The sequence below is a fragment of the Pieris brassicae genome, chromosome 3 (assembly GCF_905147105.1).
Source record: "Pieris brassicae chromosome 3, ilPieBrab1.1, whole genome shotgun sequence".
Taxonomy (NCBI): Eukaryota; Metazoa; Arthropoda; class Insecta; order Lepidoptera; family Pieridae; genus Pieris; species Pieris brassicae.
Window position 1 is genome coordinate 20,955,956 of NC_059667.1, and position 25,462 is coordinate 20,981,417.

General features: G+C 32.0%; 1 protein-coding gene across 3 annotated transcripts in view; it reads right to left on the reverse strand.

Annotated features, from left to right (window-relative positions):
* Positions 1 to 25,462, reverse strand: part of LOC123707060 (RNA-binding protein fusilli) — a 70,983-nt gene that overhangs the window by 23,130 nt on the left and 22,391 nt on the right. For all 3 annotated transcript variants that reach the window (XM_045656834.1, XM_045656833.1, XM_045656832.1), the window contains exons 2-6: positions 17,711 to 17,803; positions 12,600 to 12,682; positions 9,118 to 9,296; positions 3,811 to 3,900; positions 3,092 to 3,146 (exon numbers count right to left, since the gene is read on the reverse strand). In XM_045656834.1, the coding sequence (XP_045512790.1) occupies positions 3,092 to 3,146; positions 3,811 to 3,900; positions 9,118 to 9,296; positions 12,600 to 12,682; positions 17,711 to 17,803 (500 nt within the window). The remainder of the gene's footprint in view (positions 1 to 3,091; positions 3,147 to 3,810; positions 3,901 to 9,117; positions 9,297 to 12,599; positions 12,683 to 17,710; positions 17,804 to 25,462) is intronic.

Sequence of the window (25,462 nt, forward strand, 5' to 3'; positions counted from 1 at the left end):
GACTACCTAGTCGGGGTTATTTCCATACTACCGATAATAATTATACATTGTAGGGATGATAATTTTGATAGGATTATAGGTCACTCGTTTATTACCTAAGTTAGTGAATAATGTGTTAAACTGTTATCGCCTTAGAAACTGACGCCTTCAGTCGGTCGATCCGGTCAATAATTTAACATTTCTAACGTAGCAATTGTTTTGAAAAACATTTTCCGTTATTCGTACATACTATAATATTCGAGAGATTTTGTGTGTGATTTACCGATACAAAATTTAACAGGTCCACTAAGTGACGCCGCAGTCGAAAACCAATACATTATCATAGTCCAAATATTTCTCAAGTTACATACAGTGTATCCAGTGACCATATCAGTCAAACCGGACCAATTATCAGGAGCTATCATAACTCACCTCCTTATCTATGACGATAGTCTCCAAAAGTAACACAAACACTAAACTTAATTACACTAAGACGTCCGTTTCGGTGGACGTTTGAACTAAGAATGCGCACAACGCAGCGATAAAGTTTGACGACGTTGCGCTTGAGTCGATTCCTTGTATTAAGAAATGTTATTAATTTTTGCTTGCGATAAGGCTTAGGGGTCGCGTGCACGATATCGATATTTATTAAAGGTGAATTGTATTTTACACTTTATTATTATGTTTTAATAATGGTAGCTGTTGTTTACGTTCTATTTGTTGGCAATTTTAGAATTCCAATAATAATAGGAACAAATTTTTTGAACTGTTATTAAAATATACAAGAAGGTGCGCAGTTTCTTTATTGCTGGTTGGTAACACTGTGCGATAGTAAAACATAGGCAATAATAAATAAAAAAACAATTGGTCAGTTATTTCGTCTTACAATGTCAGTACTAAAAATACGTAAGCAGACTTATAGATAAATGGCCGGTGACAATTATGGAATGGGCAGTTCGATAAATAGTTCGGCAGTTTTAGGTTTAGGATGGCCTACTGCTGCGTCCCATTTTACCACTCCTTTTTGTTTACTTTTCTGCATATAATATCATAATACAGCAAATTAAAACCAGTGTCCAGGCCCATGACAAAAATGAGTGGAGGCCAAAATCTGACAATCACATCATGTGCTACATTGTATTCTACTAACTGTTAATTTTTTTTAGGATCCATATAAATTAAACTTCAATGTTTATAAATAAGTTTTGGTAATAAAAACTATTATTATTATTACTGCTCAGTTTTAACTGCCGAACTTGTTACTAAATATGCATTTTGTATTTTTCAATTTATCAAAACTACGGAACTGCCACGTTCAATCAATGTCATTAATAATTAGGTTTAAATTTAAAATGATTACAAAAACAATATCTAAGGATACTTCAAATAAACAATATTTGAAAATTCGTTACATAATTGAAACGGGATTGGGATTTTATTGGTTTTAACTATTATAGTAGCCCAAAATATTTGAAGTTTGACCAAATATAGATTTTCTGGTCTGTCTTCTATGCACGTAGAGAGAGTGGAAGTTTATAGTATAACAAATGAATAGGCTGTGTTGTAGAAATTGCGAAATATAAATACACTACACAATACATCACTACCAGAACAGTAGGAATCGCAAGTTATGCAATATAAATCATTAACACTATTCTGTTAACTTTAGTCTATTAAAACGGCCAGTATCATTGCATACATTAATAGAGGTTCTAATAAAATTAACAGTTTGTCAATGACAACGTCCAATCGTTTCCAAAATATATGTTTTTAAATGTTGTTAAAAATGCCCGGTAAAATATGGTACTAAGGACGCATTCCAATTAAAAAAATCAAAAGGAAATCTTTAATTAGTATATTATGAATGAAGTTTTTAGTATTTCATCTAACCGCTATAATGATGTTATACAAATTTTATATACAAACACAAACCTTGGGACATATTTATATTTCTTTAATATTTAATATATAATTTATATTTCCAGTAACTTTTTTGCAAAAACAAGTGCTCTATGTAAAATACAAAACTTCACAAAATCAACATTATTGTATAATCACCCTTAGCGACATCACAACGACTGTAATACGACAGAAAAACAAAAGCGAACGTGGTACGGTGTTGTTTTCTCAGTCAGCACTTCTCATATGTCACGCCGAGTTTTTGTTAACTTAAAAGTTAACATGCCTTGACATAATTTACAGACACCAAAAGAAAGGGCAGAATATTGTTCTAGTTTAAGTAGCTATTTTGTATAGAATTATTGTTTTTAAAGGAACAAGTTGTTACAGATGTAACTCTCACTCAGTTCGTTCGTTCGTTTCGTTAACCTTAAAACGTTTCATAATATTATAAATAATGTATCTCAATTTTTTTTGCGTTTTTTTTTTTGTAAAGACCTTTCCTTCAAATAACTTTTATTTTCAAAGTCACATTCCTGACCGTTAAACCAAAAAAATAAATTAATTTATTGGTTTGCAAATTCGGGTTCAAATTATTATGTTCTAGCCCTCAATTAAAAATGGTGGTGTTAAAAGCTTCACTCCTCGAATAATGAGCACATGAAGCTGACAGTCTTGATCATCTTCCAGTAGAATCAAACATTCTTACCACGGGTCATAAAAATTATGGATTAATTACTTTGTCCAGGCATCTTTGTACACTATATACATATACTGCCTACTAAACGCAGTCAATCAAAAAAGAAGATAGTATGGAGAGGTCATAAATTCTATCAGTTAAATAGACAAGTCAAACTGGAACTTAAAGACTGGGAATTAAAGAGTTGGTTAAAAGATGTTTCCGCCTTAGCCATTATTTCCAACAGTCACTAGGAGTAATTGCTATAATTATTTCGTAGGCGTTATTTTTATAGATAGTCGTTAATAAATGCGTATAATATTTTAATTATATTTCTTAAGTGTATTTTTTAACAAATGTTCTCTTGGAATGTTAATAATATTTTTTGTTATATGTTCTTTTTTAGGCCGCTAATTGCCTAATAACTTATGTAACCTGTTATTTTATATGTTTGTTTATGTAAAAGGTAATGAAGTGTAAATAAATAAATAAATGTAATTCTTGTTAAGCTACATAGATTAATGAAACTCTTACCAAATTCCAGTTTCTAAAACTAAGTCAATCGTCTCTGGCAACTCCAAGCGGAAACCTGAAATATTAAATACAAATTACTAAATTAAATTGTATACAAAAAGTTATGCAAGACATTTAAGCATTAAATAGTTAACCAATTTTTTGCACATGACGGTTCGAAACATCCTTGATATTAACTACCCAATTAAAATATATTCACTTATAATAGCTAACTAAAGTAGTCATCTGTCTCTTTTCGTTTACGTTTGACAAAAAGAGACGAAGGAGTACTAAAATAGTCGTGCAATTCTTTTACTTCTTCTTAGAGTGTTCTTTTACTTCTTTATGAATAAGCCGATGATATAAACTTCCAACCTCCGAGCCACTGGTTGTGATAAACAAACATAGAATAGTAGGAAGCTCCGGCGTATAAACAGGTAAATTGTCATCTGTAACGCTCGTGTTTTTGATTTCAGGGCGCGGGATGAAGGATAATATTCAGAAACTCTTGTTTCTGTTGGCAACTCCAACTTCCGTGCGTTGTTGTACAAGACATGACATACGGGAGTTATATGCGCACTAAATCTTTGTGAATGGATCGTTGTTGGCCTAAGAAGCGTTTAAGCTTGCATTTCCTGCGAGACCCGGAGCTCGGCTTAGGCTAGGGTCAAGTACGAGGAGAAGATGAAGGTGAGTTTTTGCCCTGGCCCAAAATGAAATTTTTAAAAGCTTTATCTTACCATCTGTTATAATCCTTTGAATGACCGCCGCCATGTCTTTCACTTCCGCCGCGTAGAAGTTTTCGCCTGCATAGGGTGTTATGCCTAAATCTAAAGTTGGTTCAGGAATATTATAATTCGAATTAAGGCTTTGCTTACACAATTTTATAAGCGTCATAATTATCGTTGAAGTTATTATAAACCTCTCACTATGAGTAGTGTTGGCAAGTGGCTTGAATTATACGTAAATGTTATTATAGCGTTAATGAGTACCTAGAAGATAAAAATATAGCTTAATTTCATAATTATTAATCCCTAAATATTCAACTTTAAATAAATAAATAAAAAATGTTATTCTATGTAATTGGTACTAGCCTGGAGTGTGAAGTTTTATGTGCTATTTTGTTGCTATTAATTATGTAATATAAATTTTGTAATGCCTTCTTTTGCTGTGCCCTAACAGGGTCCATAATATTGTACCTAGCTTTAAGCCTCTTAAACATCTATTGTAACGTTATGGAATGCAAATAAATACATGAATACATGAATGTGCGACCTCTCAAGTCTAAAGTCTAAGCTTCGAATCCTGGATATGCACTAATAAATTAAAAAATTGAAGGCGTGTGTCAGATGACTTGCATATTAGAAGAAAACTAATGTTCACAGAATAAATGCAGAAATCTAAAGACTAAAAGGTAGCGCCACTGATGTTTTCCTTCATAAACAAAAATTTTTCGTTTTTAAATTATAGATTTTAGTTTAGTAATGGTATAATTTTTCTCACTTCATTTATGTTAATTTTTAGTTATGCACTTCTTATTTATACTTTTTTAATTCCGTAAGTAACGGAGTCTTACTGTTTGACATTTGTCCATGTGTTTAATTATTTTTATGTAGTTTATATAAAGGTGATTTACATGCAATTTTTTATAGCAATTGGCAAATCATCAGTCATCATCAACTGATGTTAAGTGATACCGCCGGGAGATGGACCAGCCTTTTAAGAAATAGTACGCACATAAAGTCGACATTTTATGTAAAATTACAATATATTATTGTAATCAATTATTTAGTTAACTTATAGTTTTCTTAAGTTATTTATGTGTGTTTTTGCTTATAAATAATTCAATAATTTTATATAAAGTATGTAATTATCGCTAGATTATGAAACTGATACAGAAACCTGAGACCCAGACCTAAAAAGCTTGTAGCGCCATTGATTATTATAATATAATTATTTACTTATAGAAGAAAGTCTTAGACGTGTCAACGTGTCAACGAGCAATGGAACGTAGAAGAACGTGAAACTAACGGACAAGATCAGAATTACAGAAATAAGAAACAAAACAAAAGTTATTGATGCACTATCAATAAGTGGAAATAGGCGGGCCTACGCATGTCATGAATCACCATCACAAAGACGGTAACAAAGTGGAAAGGGCCCCCAAGGAAAAAAAAGAGAGAAATTGGTGGAGAAAATTGGAAGGAAAATGCTCAAGACTGACAGAGATGGAACCAATTGGAGGAGATTACACTCTTTAACAGGTCTTTGAAAATAATATATTTAAAATTTATTTATTTTAAGTGTGTGTTTTAATATTTTGGGAATAAATTAGACTTGTTACTATAATTATTTATCAGTCTAATTACGATTTTACAATATGTTTATAGATATTTAAACATATTTTTGTATATATGGATATATAAAATAATTGTATTAAATAACCTTAAACCAAACAAAAAAGGCCCAGCATTACATTCACCGTTCCGTTAAGTGATTTTTATCAAATAATTTTGTTCTGGAAGTTCTTTAGGCCTTCCCTCGCTATTCAGACTGGCCATATACGTCAGTGATTAGAAATATGCTTCTAAAATTCACTCTCAAATGGATTTTTTTTAGTAAAAGTACCTACTAAAAAGGTTTTATATATAGAATACCAACTAAATAATTTTGACCATCTGTCAATTGTCATTTGTCATCTGTCTGTCTGTATTTGACAGCTCAAACTTTACAATGTACGATTACAAGTATTCCCAATGAAAAGATTTAACAGCTGAATTAATCAACCAAATTATACACGAATTATTTCGACAATTTCTTTCGTTTATTAAATATTACGGAGCACTGCTCACGTTGTCCATACATAAATGTATTGTTTCTAACGCATTAACTATTTTAATTAGGACTAAGAACACACGGCCTAATTTATTTACCGTCAAGGTAAAAAACTCTTGCAGATTATTACCAAGGCAAAGAGTTAAACTGGGTACAGACCAACGTTGTGAGGTGTAATGTTACACAACGAGCATTCGTGCAGTCAGTACGCAGTGTTACAGGGAAGCCAGCGAGTTGCTTTGAGTGCTCCACCCGGATGTGGGGTTTTTGGCGAATCCTTTGCATATTACACGGTTCAATCAGTACGCTGTAAAACGTTGTCAGGAGCACACGCACACACGTCGTTCCTCTCATATTATTTCTTGAAAAAATGGAGTGGGACAAAGAAAAATGTCTGTACTCTAAAAGAACCAACTCATCCAGAGCATAATAACATTCGCTATCGGACAATTTGCCTGAGAGTGGCTAGCGATTATGGAGCGCATAGTTCAAATGAGCATAGTATTGTCTTTTGTTAACATAGCTTTTACACATTAAGTGTAATTTTGTCACCGTGACCACGCACGCTGTAAAGCACGCGAAACGTCGGAAATTTAAAATTATGTAAATAATTATAAGTTAATAATAATAATACATAACTTCAATCCGTTTAAATAGTGTTTTCTCTAATGAGCATGTTACGCCAATTTTAGAACAAGCTTAACATGCTCGATGCGAATGTTACATTACACCTCGTAACGTTGGTCAAACCGCAGCTTTAGATTTAGAGTCAATACAGTTGGTTTAGACGCCTGTATCAGAAATGTATTTTGACATACGGGAGCTACAATCGGAGGCGATTAAGACAAAAATATGGATTTAATTTATAATTTCGCCTTTGTTGTTTAAATTCACACGTTATCTGCATTGTTTTAATTTTCCCTAAGATTATCAATTATTTTTTCTTAAGGGCTTTTCTCGTGGGAATGCCTAAGTATATAACTGGCCGTCATTAAAAATAAAAGATGAAATCATCCGATTTCCGGTATTGATTAATCAGCACAATTATTTAATTATAAATTGCAAAGTGGTAACGGGATATAGCAGGAAATAATTGTAATAAATAAATACAGTTTAAACTGCTCAAGACTTGCTTTTTGAGTTAGTACCGATGCTGGTCAGGCGGCTTGTCAGAAATCAAAATTATATCTACCCTACTAATAAAATTTTAGAAAATTAAATAAATAATTTTACTTCTTTAATAATGCACACAGTAATGTTGTCGATTAATATGTAGTGTATTTTGGTAGCTTTCCTAATAATTACAAAACTAAATGAATAATATGAACAAAGAATTTCTATGAATCTACCCTACTTAAAAAATATATAATTAGTTAATATTTAATTTATAAATAAATGTAAACGCCTTTTCCCGAAAGGAAATCCACTTTCAAGACATTTATCATACTCGTCAGTCGAAGGTACTTCTAACTTGTTCCTTCTCTAGTAGATTCGTAAAACTTATATAATGTATCAAAAACATAATTAGCAGATTAACTGTTATATGTTTGGGAAATTAATTTAAATGTTATGTCATACTGATCGAAAGTTGACGTCAAATGAATGTACTTTTTTCGTGGTAATATACAATTTATCATATGTAAATAGTATATAGCCTCGGTTATATTTCTAATTGGCTTTACAATATTCCGTAATTTGTATGAATATTAATTATTTTCTTGCGTTTATTTTTTTGTTGAGTCAAGATTTATCGTCGTGTTAGGGTTGTCATAGATTACAAATTACCGAAGAGGTCGTTTCAAAATGTCTAAAACTTTCTACTATTAAATCTTACATATTGATGTATACATTACATTATTTATAATTAAAGTATTCAAGATTAACTTAAGTTTATTAAATTTTACATACATCTTTTTTAAAGTATTTCTGTATAACGAAATAAGGACAAGGTAATTGACTAGCAGAAGTAATTAAAACCTTTTTATAATTACTTTTGACAGTAATGTTTACTTTTATTACTGCGTTTGTAAAACTATAGAAATATAAGAAACAAAAATGAAAAAAACAAATTGCATCAAAATTCACTTGTTTTTTGTTAAATAGTATGAAAATCTTTAGCTAAATGTTAAGTATATTTTGATTTTATACTAAAACAGTAGAATCAATCTTAAAGTGTCAACCCTAATTCAATAAATCACATTTAATATTATGTAATTTAGTATCATAAATCCTACTACTATTCCATTAAAGCTTAATTAAACTAAATCTTTGAAATGAGCTTTTGTTGTGACCCTAAGGTAATCCTCGTTTATAATATGCAATGCCTGAATAAGAGGTATGGAAGGTCTGGAAAAAGGCCCTAAATCATTTTCCAAATAAAATGGACATTTTTTCAATCGAGTTTTTCAATAAATAATTTAGTGTGAAACCAAGTCTATCAGTCCTCAAGGCTCAGGGGCTGATTGAATTGAATGGGTTTTAAATTTAGGCATTTTATTTAAATAAAATCTATATACTTGAATATTTAAATATAAAAGTTAGCTGAAACTCGCATTACGAAATCCACAGTTATGACGTTATAAACGAAACTTAATCTTTATATACTGTACGTGTGTATGTCACTGAACTCCACTTAAACGGCTAAACCAATTTGAATGAATTTTTTGGTTGTTTGTGTGGCGCCCTGGATGGTGTAGATTCACAAATCAGCCCGGCAGATGGCGCTGCAGTCGAAATCTACCTTATTTATCTATACAACAAATAAACAGCTGGTATATATAAAAATCTTCTTTGTATGTATTCGCAATTTAAGTCCTAAACGGCTGTACAAATTGTAATGAAATTTTTGTGTGTTCAAGTGGAGTTGAGAATGATTTACATTATTTTTTTTTGTATGCAAGACCTGTGAACAGGAGCCGTCCGAAACAAAGTCTATCGAATCCGCTAGTTTTAGTATAAGTTCTTTTAGTACCCGTTTAGCTTTTATGTCTCAAACTTGGCATTCTTAGGTAACAAAGCATGTTGGTGTATTGGATAACAAGAATATAACAAATTCGAATACCATTAAGGCCGCTGTTCTGGAATCAGACTTTGCGGAAGTAAAGACTCTTCCTAGAGTTCGATTCATTCATTAAAATATATAAAAGAAGTGACGCCACTAAAATTTTCATCATCACTGCACTTAGAACTAAAAATGGCTGTAAAAAGGATACAATTTAGCATATCGTGCAGTGAAGTCGGGTGGTCAGGCGGCGGTGGCGGCGGCTGCGCACGCGGCGTCACAGCTCGCAGTGTGTATGCCCGTATGTACTCTTTGCGCAAGTCATGGAAACGAGCGTAGTATGTGGGTAATGTGAGGTCTTTGCTGCACGCCTCAGGGTGGAGACATTGTCTGGAAATTTTTAAAACTCTTATTATTAATCTTCTATAGGTAAATTATATAGACTACACAATGGGTCTAATTTCTAAACAGACTAGAAAACAAAAATAATTACCAGCAATATCACTTTGAATTATCTCGAATAGCATATCCTTAATAATATTAAAAAAAAGACTATGTTTATGTGAAGTCCGGCAAAATCAATAAGACAACAGAGGCACTGACATCCAATAATTTGACAAGCATAGATGTCATGTGTACCTGTCAACTGTCACTACATAAACAGATTCCAACCCGCCCCTCAGTACAAACTATTTTAGTAAAATTTCTATCCTATAATCAAAAGTTATAAGTATTCAATGCCTAATTTAACAATAACATGTCGATGGGACTTAAACTAAAATCTACGCCCTACAAAGCTAAGACGCATAAGGTTTATTTTTCAATAGGTTAAAAATGTTTGTGAAAATAAAACCTAGAAAGTTCCATTGTTTATTTAGTTTATGGAGAATTAATGTGGATAAAGGAATGTTTGGTGTCATATCAATCTAGTCAATCGTAACATTAAATGGGATGTGGCCTTTAAATTGCGCAGCAATGCTTCTCCATATTTTGATCCGCCTTCAGTAAGGTCCTGTACTAAACAAACCCATTCCCCTTAAATGCCTAACTTTAAGCAAAACTTGCGGCTACACAAGGGTAACCATAGTTACCGAAATAGGTACAGGAAAATACTATATCCTGTGAGATTGGTAAGAAATTTGTTTTTTATCCTAACTGACCACGATTACTAAAAATATATCTCAACTAATACAAAAAACTATATTATCTAAAATATAAAAATGAATCGCAAAATGTGTTGGTAAGCGCATAACTCTACAACGCCTGGACCAATTGTACCTATTCTTTTTTTTTAATGTTCGTTGAAGTCTAAGGTTGGTTTTTTACGGCGAGAAAAATTCGAATAATTTCCGGGAAAACCCTAAAACAGCCCTTTTCTTTTTCCCATACAAACGTTTTGTAAATAAAATGTAGAGTCAATTTGAACTTTATTGCTATTCAATAAAGTTCATATTAAATTACAAGCACACACTCAAATTATAATTTTTGAATTATTAATTTAATATCTGAGCAAAATTATTTTAATACACACTAATAGGAAAATATATCAATGAGGCACACAATTTTTAAATATTTGTCACTTTTAGGTTCCCACTATCCTTTTAGATTATTTTCCAATCAGGTTTGAACCTTAAGTTCGCCTCTTAGTTTGAAGCCCTCTAGCAGATATCCCATTCGGGGTTTTTTAGTGGGTCACAGAAGAGTGGCCAAAGTTTGTGGAAGCGAAGATACTTTGCTCACCCGAGCTGAACCCGAGCTTATGGTGATGATATCATCAGGGTGACGGTGCTGCCATGAGAATTTTTTGCGCTGACTATAAAATTGGTAGGAACAAAAAACTGCCACATTTCAAACCTTTTTGAGAGAACGAAGTCTGTGGGGTCCGCTAGTTTCAAATAAAATTCGCATTTTTTTTTATGGATCGGTAACTTTAACTAAGACCATTGTGCCTTATTGTTTTGTATACTCTGTGCATACATTTTTAAGTTCAGTTGTATGTTTTGTATTGTATTTTTATATGTTTATATTATTTACGTCTGGTTTAGACCGCCCATTCTCCGTCATCTCTTGCTTTATCCTGTTCTGTGAACTAACAGTGTCTTTATTATTATTGCGTAAACCAAAGACAATAAAACCAAAGGTGAAGGCGGGAAATCGCAACTAACTTATAATTGTCTTTTAATTACGTCACATTTTATTTATTATTTTAATATTCTTTCAGTTATAATACTTTCAATAAAAAATGATAATTGAACATCCTTCAAAGATTTTCCTCGTAACTTACGTAATTTTATGATAAGTCTGTTTCGTTAATATATTTACTAGTGAATAGCCATTTTCTTTTTATTTATTTATTATTAACCTTAAAAACTAATGAGCATCTGTTAAAATCATAACAATAGAACCTAGAAATAAATATTATGTCATTTTTGTAACGAACTTAAACCTTTAAAACTTTATTTAAATATAAGAATTGTTTCTATTGTGAAAGCAGATTCATTTAATTTGTTTGTTAGTCTGTGGAAGATACTCTAGTTTTGGCGTGTCATTAATCATTTTATTCGAAGTTTTTTTGTTGTTGGAACATTGTGTGACAAACTCGAAATTTTGTTCTAAAAATACATTACAATACAAGTTTATTCAGCATCAATGTAAATAAATAGAGGATATGTGTAATACAGAATTACCATAACCACAGTAATCCATTTTTAAAATGTTTAACAATTGCTATTTGATTATTTAAATTTAGTAAAAAACGGAAGTGATAACGATCAGTTAAATATGGAAATGGCTGATCTGTTTACGTTGACCTTACTCAACCGATTTCCATGTGTCATGTATTCTTTATTGTAGGTTGTCTATGGTTTATTTTAAATTTACTTTCAATACGTGGAATAAATTATAGAGGGCGACAAAATATAAGAGTCATTAGATGGCATAGATTGGTATGAGCAGTAGACAAAACATGACACTGGGGTTGTTTTATACATACTAAATAAACTAAAACTTAATATATAAGATGTAATGTGTATATTTAACTTTTTAACTTAAATGATTTAATTGGAATTCTAAATTGATAAAGATTTTTTGACAGATCTTATTGGTAGAATCGATCTGTATTGGTTGACTTCGTCATTTATAAATATGTATATGGGCTTATATAATGTAAACAAAATATTAGTTTTTTTAATAGAAATGGGAGTAAACGGGCAGGAGGCTTACCTAATGTTAAGCGATAGATATAATGACCATTGATACTCAATGCCAGAGGCCCCGCGAGTGCGTTGCCGGCCTTTTAAGAAATGGCATGCTCTTTTAAAGGACCATGTCGAATTGGTTTCTTCAGTGCTGGTTTCACATAGCAGTAGAGCCACGCCTTAAGAAACGCTCAGTTGTGGAATGACAGGCGTTGAGGTTATACAGATGGAATTCTAAATCTTCGAAATACCACCTGTCGTCCGATGATAAAAATATGTAAAACTGCAGGTTTTCTTAGCCTTCAACCTGAGATTCAGAAACGCTAAGTCTGCCTCCCGTACGTCAAAAATCTATTGAGTTGTGACATACGTGAGGCAGTCTTTAAAGTCTTTCTGAATCTCACCTTTTGTATCTATAATTTACAATATTTTGAATAGGAAAATTCCTATATTTCTCATAGGATCTATAGGAGGTTGAACTATAATAATCACATACCTGAGTGGTGGTTGTCCATCGGTTACTAGCCTAAAGAGGGGAGAGTGTGGGTCCACATTAAGTGATCGCACGAAGTCGTCAAACTGAAACAATAAAAAATAACCTTTGAGTATCTCGCATCCCTGAGGCCATGGGTCCTGGGACTATACACAAAAACTTTTACACATTAAGAAAACAATTTTTAAACGGATTGAAGCTATGTATTATTATTATAAAACCGTGTCACCGTGACCACGCACGCTGGAAAGCACGTGAAACGTCGGAAAAAATTTAAATTAAAAATAAATTATTAATTTATAACAATACACAGCTTTAATCCGTTTGAAACGTGTTTTCTTAAGTACAGAATATTAAACTATATGTCATATAGACTACATAAAGACACATTGAGCGACTGTCATCCGGTCGCAGTATTGAATCCAGTGCATCAATGGACTTTCTGTGTGCTCACATGATCGTACGGTGGAGGAAACGAGAGGCAATCATGCCTTAGACATAAACACTTGAGGTCATGTCAGGAGCAAGGTTGATCACCAACTTGCTTATTATAAAAAAAAACAAATAATTACCAAACAGATACATACTGATGCGCCACTGTTTTCTTTTAAAACTTTAAGTGAACTACTCCAAGGCCACGCTCAGAGTAGTTATACCATTATTATTAGCTTATCTTCCATTAGAAATAATGAAACCGCTTAGCTATGTTCTTACTGTATTTATAAAACCTCTCTTTTTCGCGTCAGGTAAACGCATCCTGTATAATTAACGATTAATGTCAATGACCTGAACCGTTATGCCTACGGGAACTGGTTCCACCGGGATTCGTTTTGTAATTTTCGGTTAATATCTTTTTACCTGGTCCGTGATTTATATAACGTATATGTATGACGGTTTGTAGGTTCAAACCAATGCGGTAATAGAACACACACACATCTTCTATTTGAAAACATATTTTTTAAAAATATATCCTTAAAACACATACATTGAACCGTTTAAAACCGATTCTAACACACAGGCTTCAATTACATACACTAATACACAACCACATGTCACTCTCTCTCATATTATTGTTAAGTCTGTTTCGATTGGCATTTCCGTTTAGATTTTTTTTAGTTCAGTAATCAGTCCGGTTTTTTCTAGAATAAAAAGCTTTACGGTGTAAAATAAATTGTAAGTTATTGTTATTTATTATACAATCGTAAATAAAACCAATGATATTACGTCAATCACGTGACTAAACAGTTAGATTAGCGATTTAAATTTTAATAGCTAATAGTTATTAGGAATAAACATAAATGTATATTGGTTCTATAATCACTAATATATCCAGTCATCGTCAACCGTTGTCCTCGCCGTGGAAAAACGCACCTCCAACGCAATTGGAATTATATCCACAAGCAGGCGCTTGATTGGAACCCACAAGAACAGCGAAAGCGTGGCCGTACAGTTGCAGATGAGGCAAAGAGAGTCAGAAAGACTTTGAGTTGAGATACGAAGCTCATGATCAAAAGCGTTGGAGACTCACTGTGCACGCCTTTGCCCTATCTGGGGGTCATTAAGTCAATATCAAGTCGTATTTGGTTGTGTCATATGCGTTTATGTGTATTGCCAATAGTTATAAGGAAATGTATGGAAAAGTACCTCAATTCAGAAAAAATCATTATCATCACGCAATTCATCCATTTTCCTTTGTTATATAATAAATGTCTATAAAATAAAAATCTTATTTTTTATCTAATTATTCTATTATCTTTCGCAATTGCTCTAGGCTTTTCGCGGAAACTAAACACAAGCAGAATTTATTTTTATTTCCCTTAAACATGGTCATGAAGGCAATCAGATACTTTAGAAATAGATTTTTTAGGTTAAAGATTAAATGTACAAAAATAAAGTTTTTTTTTCAAACTCTTCATGGTTTAGCTAGCAGTCATGGGCACAAATCTCCAATCAAAAAATGTGCCTGAATATAAGACACATATTATAAATTTCATCAATATGTGTTTTGCATTCGCGACATGACAGTACCTTCGTTACATTCCTACTTTACAATCTATGGATACATTAATATCTGTTATAATTTTTAATTTGGAGAATTTAAGAGAAAATATGACTGACAAATGCGTATGAAGTCTCTTAGTTTAACCGCGTCCTAGCCGTAGTTCCTCCGTATGTCAAAGTCAAAAAGTTTTGACATACGGCAGTGATATTAGCGCTACGTTTCTGAATCTTACTCTATATCCTATATTATGGCAAATACGCACGTGGAATGATCTGTTGGTTAACTATTAGAGCTCGTTTATACTATAGTTAAAGTTCGCTGTAAATGGCAATTAGACGTCATTACGCAAATAATGGTCTCAATCATGGAGCAAAGGTGTTAGGTCTTTAGTAATTACTAATTACATACAACTGTTTGTAATATTGTCTTTGACTTAAACATTTGAATAAACTTAACGTTAGTTTTTCACAGATTAGAAATAGAAAAATTTTTGAAATACCAAAAGGTTTTATTTTAGTTAGTTTTATTATTGACTTAAAGGTCTTGTTACCATCATTAAAAATATTAAATAAAACTGACTTTCAACCCCCACACAGGTATAGTTTTAATTAAAAGGCTTCTAAATCTAACACATAATAAAAATACTTCTATAAAGCGAATTTTTTACAATATATGTCACTTAATTTTGACAGATAAAAATGTGATATTGTTGACTAATATGCTTCTCGATTATTCCACAACATAAAGCCGTTTTCAGCGAAAATTGTGATTTATGTGACAGTTTTTGTCTGTAGTTAGCGTATTTCTGAGCGTAATTTGTATAACTTCCTAGTTGATTTAGAGAAAATAAACCCAATCTACGGCATTTTCATCTTCCCTAACTCGTAATTATAAAAATCTAGAATGGGCTTGAACTTTGAAATCGACTGTTACAAGGAATTTATATTCACAGAGTTCGTTATCAAAAATGCAAAGACTATCGAACTGTCGAAGCATTATCTCTATACAAACAACAAAAAACTCCGAGATGCTTTTTAAAATACGATCGCATCTAAGTCAAATCGTTTGCGAAATTGTATCTAGTCCCAGGACTAATACAATTGGACGGACTTAAAAGGCCAAAGGAGGTTTACAATTCGACGTGTACGCATTAACAAACATATGCCGAGTATTGACCGATAAGAAATGAATGAAAGATTATATTTTATCTTTTCATGTGTAGTATAGTCTGTGTAGATTATAAAATAGAAGTTATAAACATAACAATACAATGTTGTACAATATAGATGATGTAATTGTTATCTTATACAGATTTTTTCTTATTTATTGTTTGATTTCTAGTTGCTGCAAGCATAAAAAGCTAATCTAGTATAAAAAATTAATACATTTTTATTTTACAAACAATTGTTTAAAGGATAAATAAACAATAGTTTTAGTGTATTAATGCTGATTTTATCTATGGTCAATTTCATATGTCTATGTTTCATAGACAACACAGGTCATAGGTAATAGAGTAAGCCTATTATGAAAACGAAAGGCGATTCTATGCCCCGTTACGTCAAAAGGCCTTATATAATTATGCACGGACCATTAAATCAAGATATTATATTATGATAATCCCATCAGGCTGGTTTGAAGCGTAGTTTTAAATTAATTAGCTGGCAATTATTTTGAAGGTTATTGTGGCGCCTTGTGTATGGCAACAATTGTCTGCTATGGAATTTGTTTGATAAATTTTTGAATCTGGTAAATAGGAACGTCTGTTTCAGTGCGTACGATACTGCTGCCCATGTATACTCACACTGGTGGCTGTGTGGCTGGCAAGTGTGTTGGAAGAGGAAGCTTGAAGGACCTTAAGTCAAATGGGTTCAGAAATAAATATGTGGGCAGTTTTACATAGTACATAGTGATGCGCGCCAAAATTGCCCTAAAACGCTAAGTCGTGGAACGACAGCCGTCAAGGTGATATAGGTGGTATTTCATATTCTGCCTCGACGTAGAAGATACAAGAGACCCCACATCTTCATGCAACACCAAGAGATCAAGTCTTGTTTCTTACAAATTCTTAATTTTTAAATTAAAGACAAAGTTATAATTACAGTAATCAAAAACATGTCTACCGCTTCCGTCAACCAAGTTTGCGATATCTTGTTGATATATCTGTATTTCCCGCCTAAACTTAATGTCAAAAATAAAGACTAAAAATATTTCTGTATTAGCAAAAAGTTACTGTCAATCATTCAATGCATTCTATGGTTCTTTTATTACATGTTAAAATATTTTTACAAATGATTGACAATGTACTTAAGACATATATGTATCTATTAGGTAGTCTAGCTTTTAGAATGCAAATGGTACCTCAGGGTTAATAGCACGCCGAACAATTACGTTTTTTAAAGTATAAGGCAAACGGCCAACGGGAGCGAGTCCAAAACGGGCAGTCATCGCAAGATACCCATTTTAGTGGGTGCGTTTTCCGTCTTTGAGGGAGGAGTTTATCTCTCTCAGGGAAGACGTAGGGTCTCGATGAGATGGGGGGAGTCGATTCACAGTTCGCAAAAGAAAATGTGTTGTGAATCGGAACGTTAACTGCTCTATGAAGAAGAAAAAATAAATCGATAACCAATTATAACCAGTTAAAGAAATATGCAAAACATCATATTACGTTATATACCTGCATATATTAATTATAGTTTTTGGTCGGGGTTTGATGTAATATTCAAATATCCTGTTCGAGTATAATATAATAAATTAGAAAAGGTAAACCTTTTAACTGAAAAGGATTTTTAACTTCAGAAGTGGATCACAAAATTTAATCGATTTTCATAAAACTTGGATCCTATGTTGGGATATATATATACATGTATATAAATCCTATTTCCTATTTTTCTTATTGTCCTTTTCACTGTTTACATATTTCAATTGCTTAGTTGTGTCTAAATAACTATATGTCTTATGTAATTTTGCACTTCTTGCGGATACCTTAACTAATTATTTTTTCTTTCTTGTTTTTATTATTTTATGTTAACTGTACTATATTTATGTATTTATTTGTATTTATGTACGATATCTAACGAAATTTATACAATATGTTTATCATTTAAAAATTTACCTGTAAAATAATATTTTCTAAAGGCTGTCCCGTCTGAAATTCTTCAGTTGGCAGTCTGGTCGGTCTCACAGCATATTCCCTTTCGCCGATAATCTGTAACAAAATTATAACCGTAAGCTAAAAGTTATTCAATCAAAAGTACGATGAAAAATGGTTTTCGTTATCAATGTTCAAACTTCAAATGACCTCAAAGTTAAAAATAAGTTAATTTTAAAAACAATACGTTGTTTATACATTTATATCCTTGAACCTCTTAAAACATAACAAGTATATTTTGCGCCAAAAAAACGAATCTGAAAAACTGTTGGTTATATCAATATTGTATAATCTGTAATAGCTAATATTCCATTCCCGCCAATGTTTTTTTAAATTAAAAAACCACAGGCTACACTTGGTCTGGGCCCTAGTTATCATTATCTGTTTCGTGGTGTTTTCAATGGCAATTTTCACTTTTTAGCAGAATTCATTTAACTTACGTGATTTTATATTATTAAAATTGTTTCTCAAACAAGCAAGGCAGAATAGGTTTCTTTGTCTGAGAGGCGCCGTTGATTTTTTGGCATGCCTGTATCTTCGCTAAGTTTTTCTTGTGTGTGTAAAATGTAGAAAAAAAGACAATGGAACAACCTTGGAGGTGAGAGTAGCTCAAGCCACTAGGCCAACACTGTTCTTATTATTTACTTATTTTTCCACTCCTTAAGATAAAGTATAAACTTTCTAAGTGTTTGTTTTCAAATAGTAATATATATTGCTGTATTTCGAATTAAACAACAGACATTCACCAATCAACAATATCTCTGAGTCACACACAATACACATTTGAAAAACAGATTTTGTATAGTCGGGATAGGCCGCTAAATAAGCCAACTTCATAAGCTATTTGTATAACTAGATGGCGCTTATTTCAATCATATGCAAATACATGTATTAAATACCTATCGCATTACTAGGAGTCGATTTCATATAAATAGGTATTTTCAATGTTGCTTAATTAATATTTCACTCAATGCAGAGGCAGAGTTTAGTAATAATATGCGAGAATACCGCCCATTGTCACTCACTGAAGGCTTTTGTATCCTGCCTCGTCGAGGGATAATGAAACACAGCTGTAGGTATCCGAACTTCAACTTCAAACGATAAATTCCAATCTCAAATGTATCACCAACAAAATATTGCGGGTACTTCCGAAAATCCGTATCATAAGTACCCGCAATCTTAATTTAACATTATATTGGCTTTTAAATTATCATTGATGACGAATTAGTAAAATGAGCATGGCGTCTCATTCCTAATGTTCGAATCCCAGCTGTGCACTTTGATTTCTATTATTTGAAGGAGAACATCGAGAACATCGGCAGGTCAGAAAAAAATATAAGTGGAAAATATATTTCAAAATTTGAATTTAAATTAATTTTATCTGGCTTCTAACGATATTTTGCTTCGACTTATATTTATTTTATTTATATTTTTCACGTCTATTTGAGACTAAACTATTTGTGTGTCAACTGAATAAATATTATAATTAATAAATAAATCCCAGTTATCTTACAAGTATCTATAAGAACGCAGTTAACTGTATAGATGCAAGAAATATTCGTCGGAAGCTGGTAAACCGCCGACCTAACTGTTACAAATGTGAAAGTGAGTCTGTATGTATATTACGCTTTCACGATAAAACCGAAGAACTAATAGGAATTTCTATATATATGAAAAAAAATACACAGGTGTTTTTGTTTTGGTACCAATAAATTTGATTACTAAAACTAAACTAAGCTAACTAACTACTAAACGAAGTAGTTGAAAATATAATGACTTAGAAGACGAGAAGAACGACCTAAATCCATTTATAGTGTAAACTAAATGAAATTACATAAAACAAAAACTATGTATACAAAGCCCATAAAGATTAGGTTGGAGTGAATGTTCTGAACAAGTGCCACATGTGGTTCCGATTTCAATTTAAGCTCGACGAATGAAATTAGAGCTGGAGCGCATGCGCTGCACTAGCCAATCAGAAGCTTGATAATTATAAACAATCATGGCGGCCAAACCAGCGCGCTATTGTGATAACATTGATAGTTTAATAAGCTTAATTCACGACTGTTCCTCATTCGAGGGCCAGTGTTTGATTGATAGTAAGTACAATATAAATGTAATATTTATATTATATTATGTTTCATTCTGATAAAGCGGAATGAGCGGCCTTGGGGCGCACTTTGAACGTACGGGTAATTCGTAGTTAAATTTAATTGACAAAGTCTTGGGATAATTGAGTATAATACTATACTATGAAGTCAGCAAGCGTCAACCTTCATCACTGTCAAATTATCGTAGACAACAGCACTGCAGATTAGCAAACCTTTGTGAAAATGTCTAGACGCTTATTATGCGATCATTTGACATGACATTGCGAATTTAATAAATTTGAAAATGGAATTTAGGCAAAAACGTAATAAGCGTTACCACAGCTGTATATTGTATGTAAAGTCGGGTCGCGACATCCATTGCGCATGCTCCGGTCAAATGTCACTGACAATGGCGGGAAAGGAGCTCTTTACCAGCCATTTTAGTTCGTTTTGACGTTTCATTATAATGCGATTTCGTTTTCATCAACTATATTATAATGATGGCAAGCAGCCTCGTGTTTGTCATTACAATAAAATATTTACGGTAAATTTCATAAAATACCCACTCAGGCATTGTAAATAATCTATTTTAAAATATAAAACTTTTAATAATTATATTTTTTAAATACTTTAATAACAGATCAAATTGAATGATTGTACGACCAATTAAAGTCTCAAAATAAACTTAATTATTTTCCGTATACAACCTATGAGGTAAATTTAATGATAAATCAGATAAGATAAAAATGATATAAAATTAATTTATGTTTATCGAGTTTAAAGCATAAGTCAATACAAACAATTGTCGATATGAAGACGTCAATGTCACACTATAAAAAACAATATTTAATTATAATATATTTTTTGTTATGTTACAGAAGGCAAACGGGCAGGATGCTCATCTGTAAGTGATACCGCTGCCCATAGACACACACTGCCAGAATTCTCACAAGCGCATTTCTTAAAGGACCCTAAGTCAAATTGGTTCAACGCCCGCCTCAGAATAAATTTCCACAGATGTTTTCACGACTAAAGGTTATCGGCATTTTTTTAATGCAATGGACAGTAGCGCCATCTATGGTCTAATTCTATAACTACAATTAGTTTAGAAGCCTATGTGGATTCCTTTATTTTTATTGGTTTAAGACAACTAGCTTTTTATCGTATTAATCTCGCGATTTTTAGTAAATAAGAATCTCCTCACTTCTTCCTTAGTTCTCCCACGACACACAGTTTATGATCATTTTTTCATAAGAATTTTCTACTAACTTTTAACACTTATTTACTGTTCTTTTCCAGGGGTGCTTACGTCCCTTGTGAATTTTGAAAGGGGCCTAGCCTTGAATCTCAAATCGGTAAGCAGACATTCGAATAACACAGCAATGCCACTTGCTTATATTTGACAGTGTTAAAGGACAAAACAATTGAAAGCGAATGTTATTGAAAAATTAATAGTTATTAAACCGTGTTGTACTTGGAATCAAGTAATTTACAAGTTATATCAATAATCAATGGTTTAACCGCGAAATTGAAGTTAATTATGAACGGGCCAAACAAGCGTGAATTCCAGTTATTGTGTACAATAATTGTTGTTCTAGGAATTAAACAAAAAAACACGTTTATATATAGAACATAAAATAAACATACAGTCTTATAACTCCACCCAATAGGTAAGGGACATATTGATTGTTTTTATTTTATGGCCTGGTACCTTTAGGCAAAGTCTTCAGTATTTTTACTCGGTTTATTAAGATTTCCCTACTGTATTTTTGATGAATTTATATAGAGGCACGTAATATGATATATTTTTTAACATATCACTCAGGCGGCGGGAGGAATCTTGCACTGTCACTTGATTTTGCATACTCACTGACAAGAATCAATCTGTCAAACGAAAAGCACGAACATCGATATCACCAACAGAATTGAACATATTCATTTTATGGGAAATAATATAGGATATGCAATAGCACCATAGTTAACAAACTACAATTATTTACTTTTTCATTTCATTATTACCTCAGTAAGAATGTTTAGATGGGCATTCTATTTTTAAAATCAGAATCAGCTGTGATAATGGATCTTTGTCCATTTAGTCTGTGATATGAAAATTATTGTTTCAAGCATTACGCAAGTTGTGTTCGAATTTTAAAATATGTATAATGATTCGACGTATAAATATGACTATAGATCATACATATCCAAAGTGTACTTGAGCAGGTCGCCGTTAAAAACATAAACAAGAAAATGAAATGTTAGGTTTTGTAAGCGATCGGAAATGACGGAGCAACTTATAACATGCAACATGGATCGCAATACTTATGAACACGAATACCTTAAGTGTTTTAACTATTCCTCACTACTAGCTATTTTGCTAAATATATCATAGTATTGGTACCTATCGTCAACCCTTATTAAAGTTGAAATCTACTGAAAGATATTTACTACTTTTTACGCGATTTAATTTATAAAGTATCGTATATAGTTTTTTTAATTGAGTCAAGCTAAATATATGCATATTAATTTGAAATTGGAATCCCCGCTGAGATCACCCGTGACCAATGTAACAATCTCTAAAATTTATATTCTGTGCACTACCACAGACTTTACCTAATACAGATAAAACTTATTATTATTATTTATTCAAGTAACTAAATATAACAATGAAATATACAGTATTTATGTTCGTAACCTACATAGTTATAATAAAAATAATTCTAAAATTTAAACACATTTAAAAAGTTTGGTCCCTGTGTCAGTGTACCTATAAAGCTGGCAGCTTTTCCTCGCTGTACTGCGATACTTATTCGTTGAGCGAGAACTGCTCTGAGGTTACAGATAACAAATATTCCACAGTATAACGTTAATATCTAATACATAGATTCGCTTAAAGCTCACATATGGAATGCCATGCAAATGAGTCTAATTAATTTACTTGAACAATAAACTGGTATCATTCAGGTTATTCAACCTCACACGTGGGTGATACAATGTTATTTAATTTCCATGTAATCATCTTATTTAACATAGATATGCATTACCCGGATCCGTAAATAATGTGTTATTAAAATTACAAAACATTTAGTTTTTATATGTCGAAGTTCATTTTTAATATCAGAAACATAAATATGACCAAAGTAACCTATCCAAAATCCATTCAAAAAGACTAAAACATACAAATATACAGTATCTACAATATTCTTAACCTAAATAGTAATAACATTAAATTAATATGGAGAAAATTTAAATTTAAAAAGTTTGCTTCTTGCTGTACCTTTACTGACAGCATCTACTCGCGATTTGTTGAGCAAAGAAAGTTAGTCCAGTTCTGTTATCTACGGTACTATACTGCCGCCAAGTTGCCGCCTTGTATCTTATTTCTTTATTATAGCTGCTGTATGTTTGCAGTATGTTTGTCGTTCTCCTGATTTATAAATTTTGTGTTATCGAATTGTATTGTCTACTTAAATAACATACCTACTGCTGTCTGTGTATGTTTTGTATTGTTTTGCTGATTTTATTGTATCTTATTTTTTTATCAGTGAAACTTTTTGTTTGTCAAATATGTTAATTTTATGGTTTTTTTTTACTTTTATTGTATAGATATATATCTGTTTTGTTTCCTGAGTGAATAAATAAACATTAATTTTTAATTGGCGCATGCGCACTTGAACCCTACGGCTTTAATAAATTCTTTATTGTTTTCTATACTAGTGTGTATATACGGTTACAATAGTTTTATCGAATTGTATTCATAAACATTATTTACACAATATGAAATATAAGATAAATGGCCAGTGCAGAAGCAGTTTCATGCACATACAAAATCACGTAAAAACCACGTATGTGAATTAAAATATAAATATAGAACATACATTCAATATAACATAATGTATGATACTATAAGTCTCGTAGCCATTAATTGTCCTATTATCGCCATAGTTGCTATCATGCCGTGACGAACGTCAATGCCTTATAGTAAACAATTATTTACGAAGTATATATTTTTATTACTTTTTTTTTATAGGTGATCAACCTTGACTCAGTGGCGGATAGGTATAGGTATAGGCTTTCCTCTACTATCAACAATTGTCGATGAAATTGCACGTAAAATAATTTTGATTTTTGAGCACAATGTTATACACAAACTATCCAGTTCGCAGCCTCCAACCAGTTGTAGGACTGACATATACATATATCCGAATGTACAATACAAGTGAGGGGAGAAATTCATCAGCAAATTATGTTGCAGAGAATAGATCTATTTGTACAACGTCACAAGCTGTCGCGCGGAAATCTTTTCGATGATACATGGAGTAGTAAAAATAGTCAGTTCCCAAATGCCGCCCTAGTCTCCATTCTACTCTAGTGACTGTGGCTAACTAGTGGCTATCTAGCTAGCTGGTTAATCCGCCACTTCCGTAACGGTTTGGATTTGACCTGCTTGTTTCGTTTCTACCTTCAAGAGTACAATGCGCACATAGAATAATTGTACAATTTTCATTGTTTTTTCAAGATAGCAGAAGTGAAACTATTGAGACACTTGTCAGACGTTAAAATCTGATTTTAACAAAAAAAATCTGACATAAGCGAGTTGCTGTCGCAATTTAAGACTGGGAATGACATTAATCAACGGCCTGTCACGTGACGTAATACAAATTCAGTGACATATATTATTCTGTTTGATCATTTTCAGGCTATAGATTATCTGTGGTTAACAAATATGTTTGAGAAAGAAACGAACGAACCTCGCATCGAACAACCTACCAAAACCGGACCAATTCTTTGCAACAAATTTAACAAAATTAATTTTAAACCAACAGTGCAATATTATTTTATTTCATTAAATAAAATGTAACCTTCTATTGTATAAAATCGTAATGTACTCGTACCTAATTACGTAAAGGAAATATTTATATTTTCAGTTTGTATTTTACGTCATAACTTGCGTAGTTTTAAACTTCGAAAACCTAACTTTTTCTATTTTTAAAAGCACTTAGCAAGGTTTACATATTCATAAGGACAGAGTAAGTAAATATTTTTTACTAATGTACGTGAATTACGCAATATTTAATAATTATTAAAATAAATAACCACGGACGCCAGGGTGACGTCAACTGTCAACTGTCAAGTCCTATAACCACACAATGGAGCAAATGAAAGAGAAGTAGACTTAGATCTAGTCATACGCAAGTTCGTGATCGCCTTTTCGGTGGACACACGCCATTGAATTTTTCTTTTGCCGTATCTACATGCGAGTGCGCACATAGACAGTAAGCTCGATCCCATTACATTTATAAGTAAAATTAAAATGTGTATGTACACACGTAACACTAGTACATAGTGTAGGTACACACGTAAGAAGTGAAAAAGTTTGTTTAGCTTATTTTTCGAAAAATGATATACTATATGCAACTTTACAGTAATTGGTTAAATAAAGTTAAATTAGATAAAGTTTAACAAAAGGCTTTTAATATCATAGACAAATATAATATGAATACAAATAATACAATTATTTCATTTTACCTTATCACTACTAAGATTATTACAGAATTTTATTAATTGTAATAGATTTATTACTATCATTATCGTTATTATATATTTTTGTTATTAATGGCTTCGAATA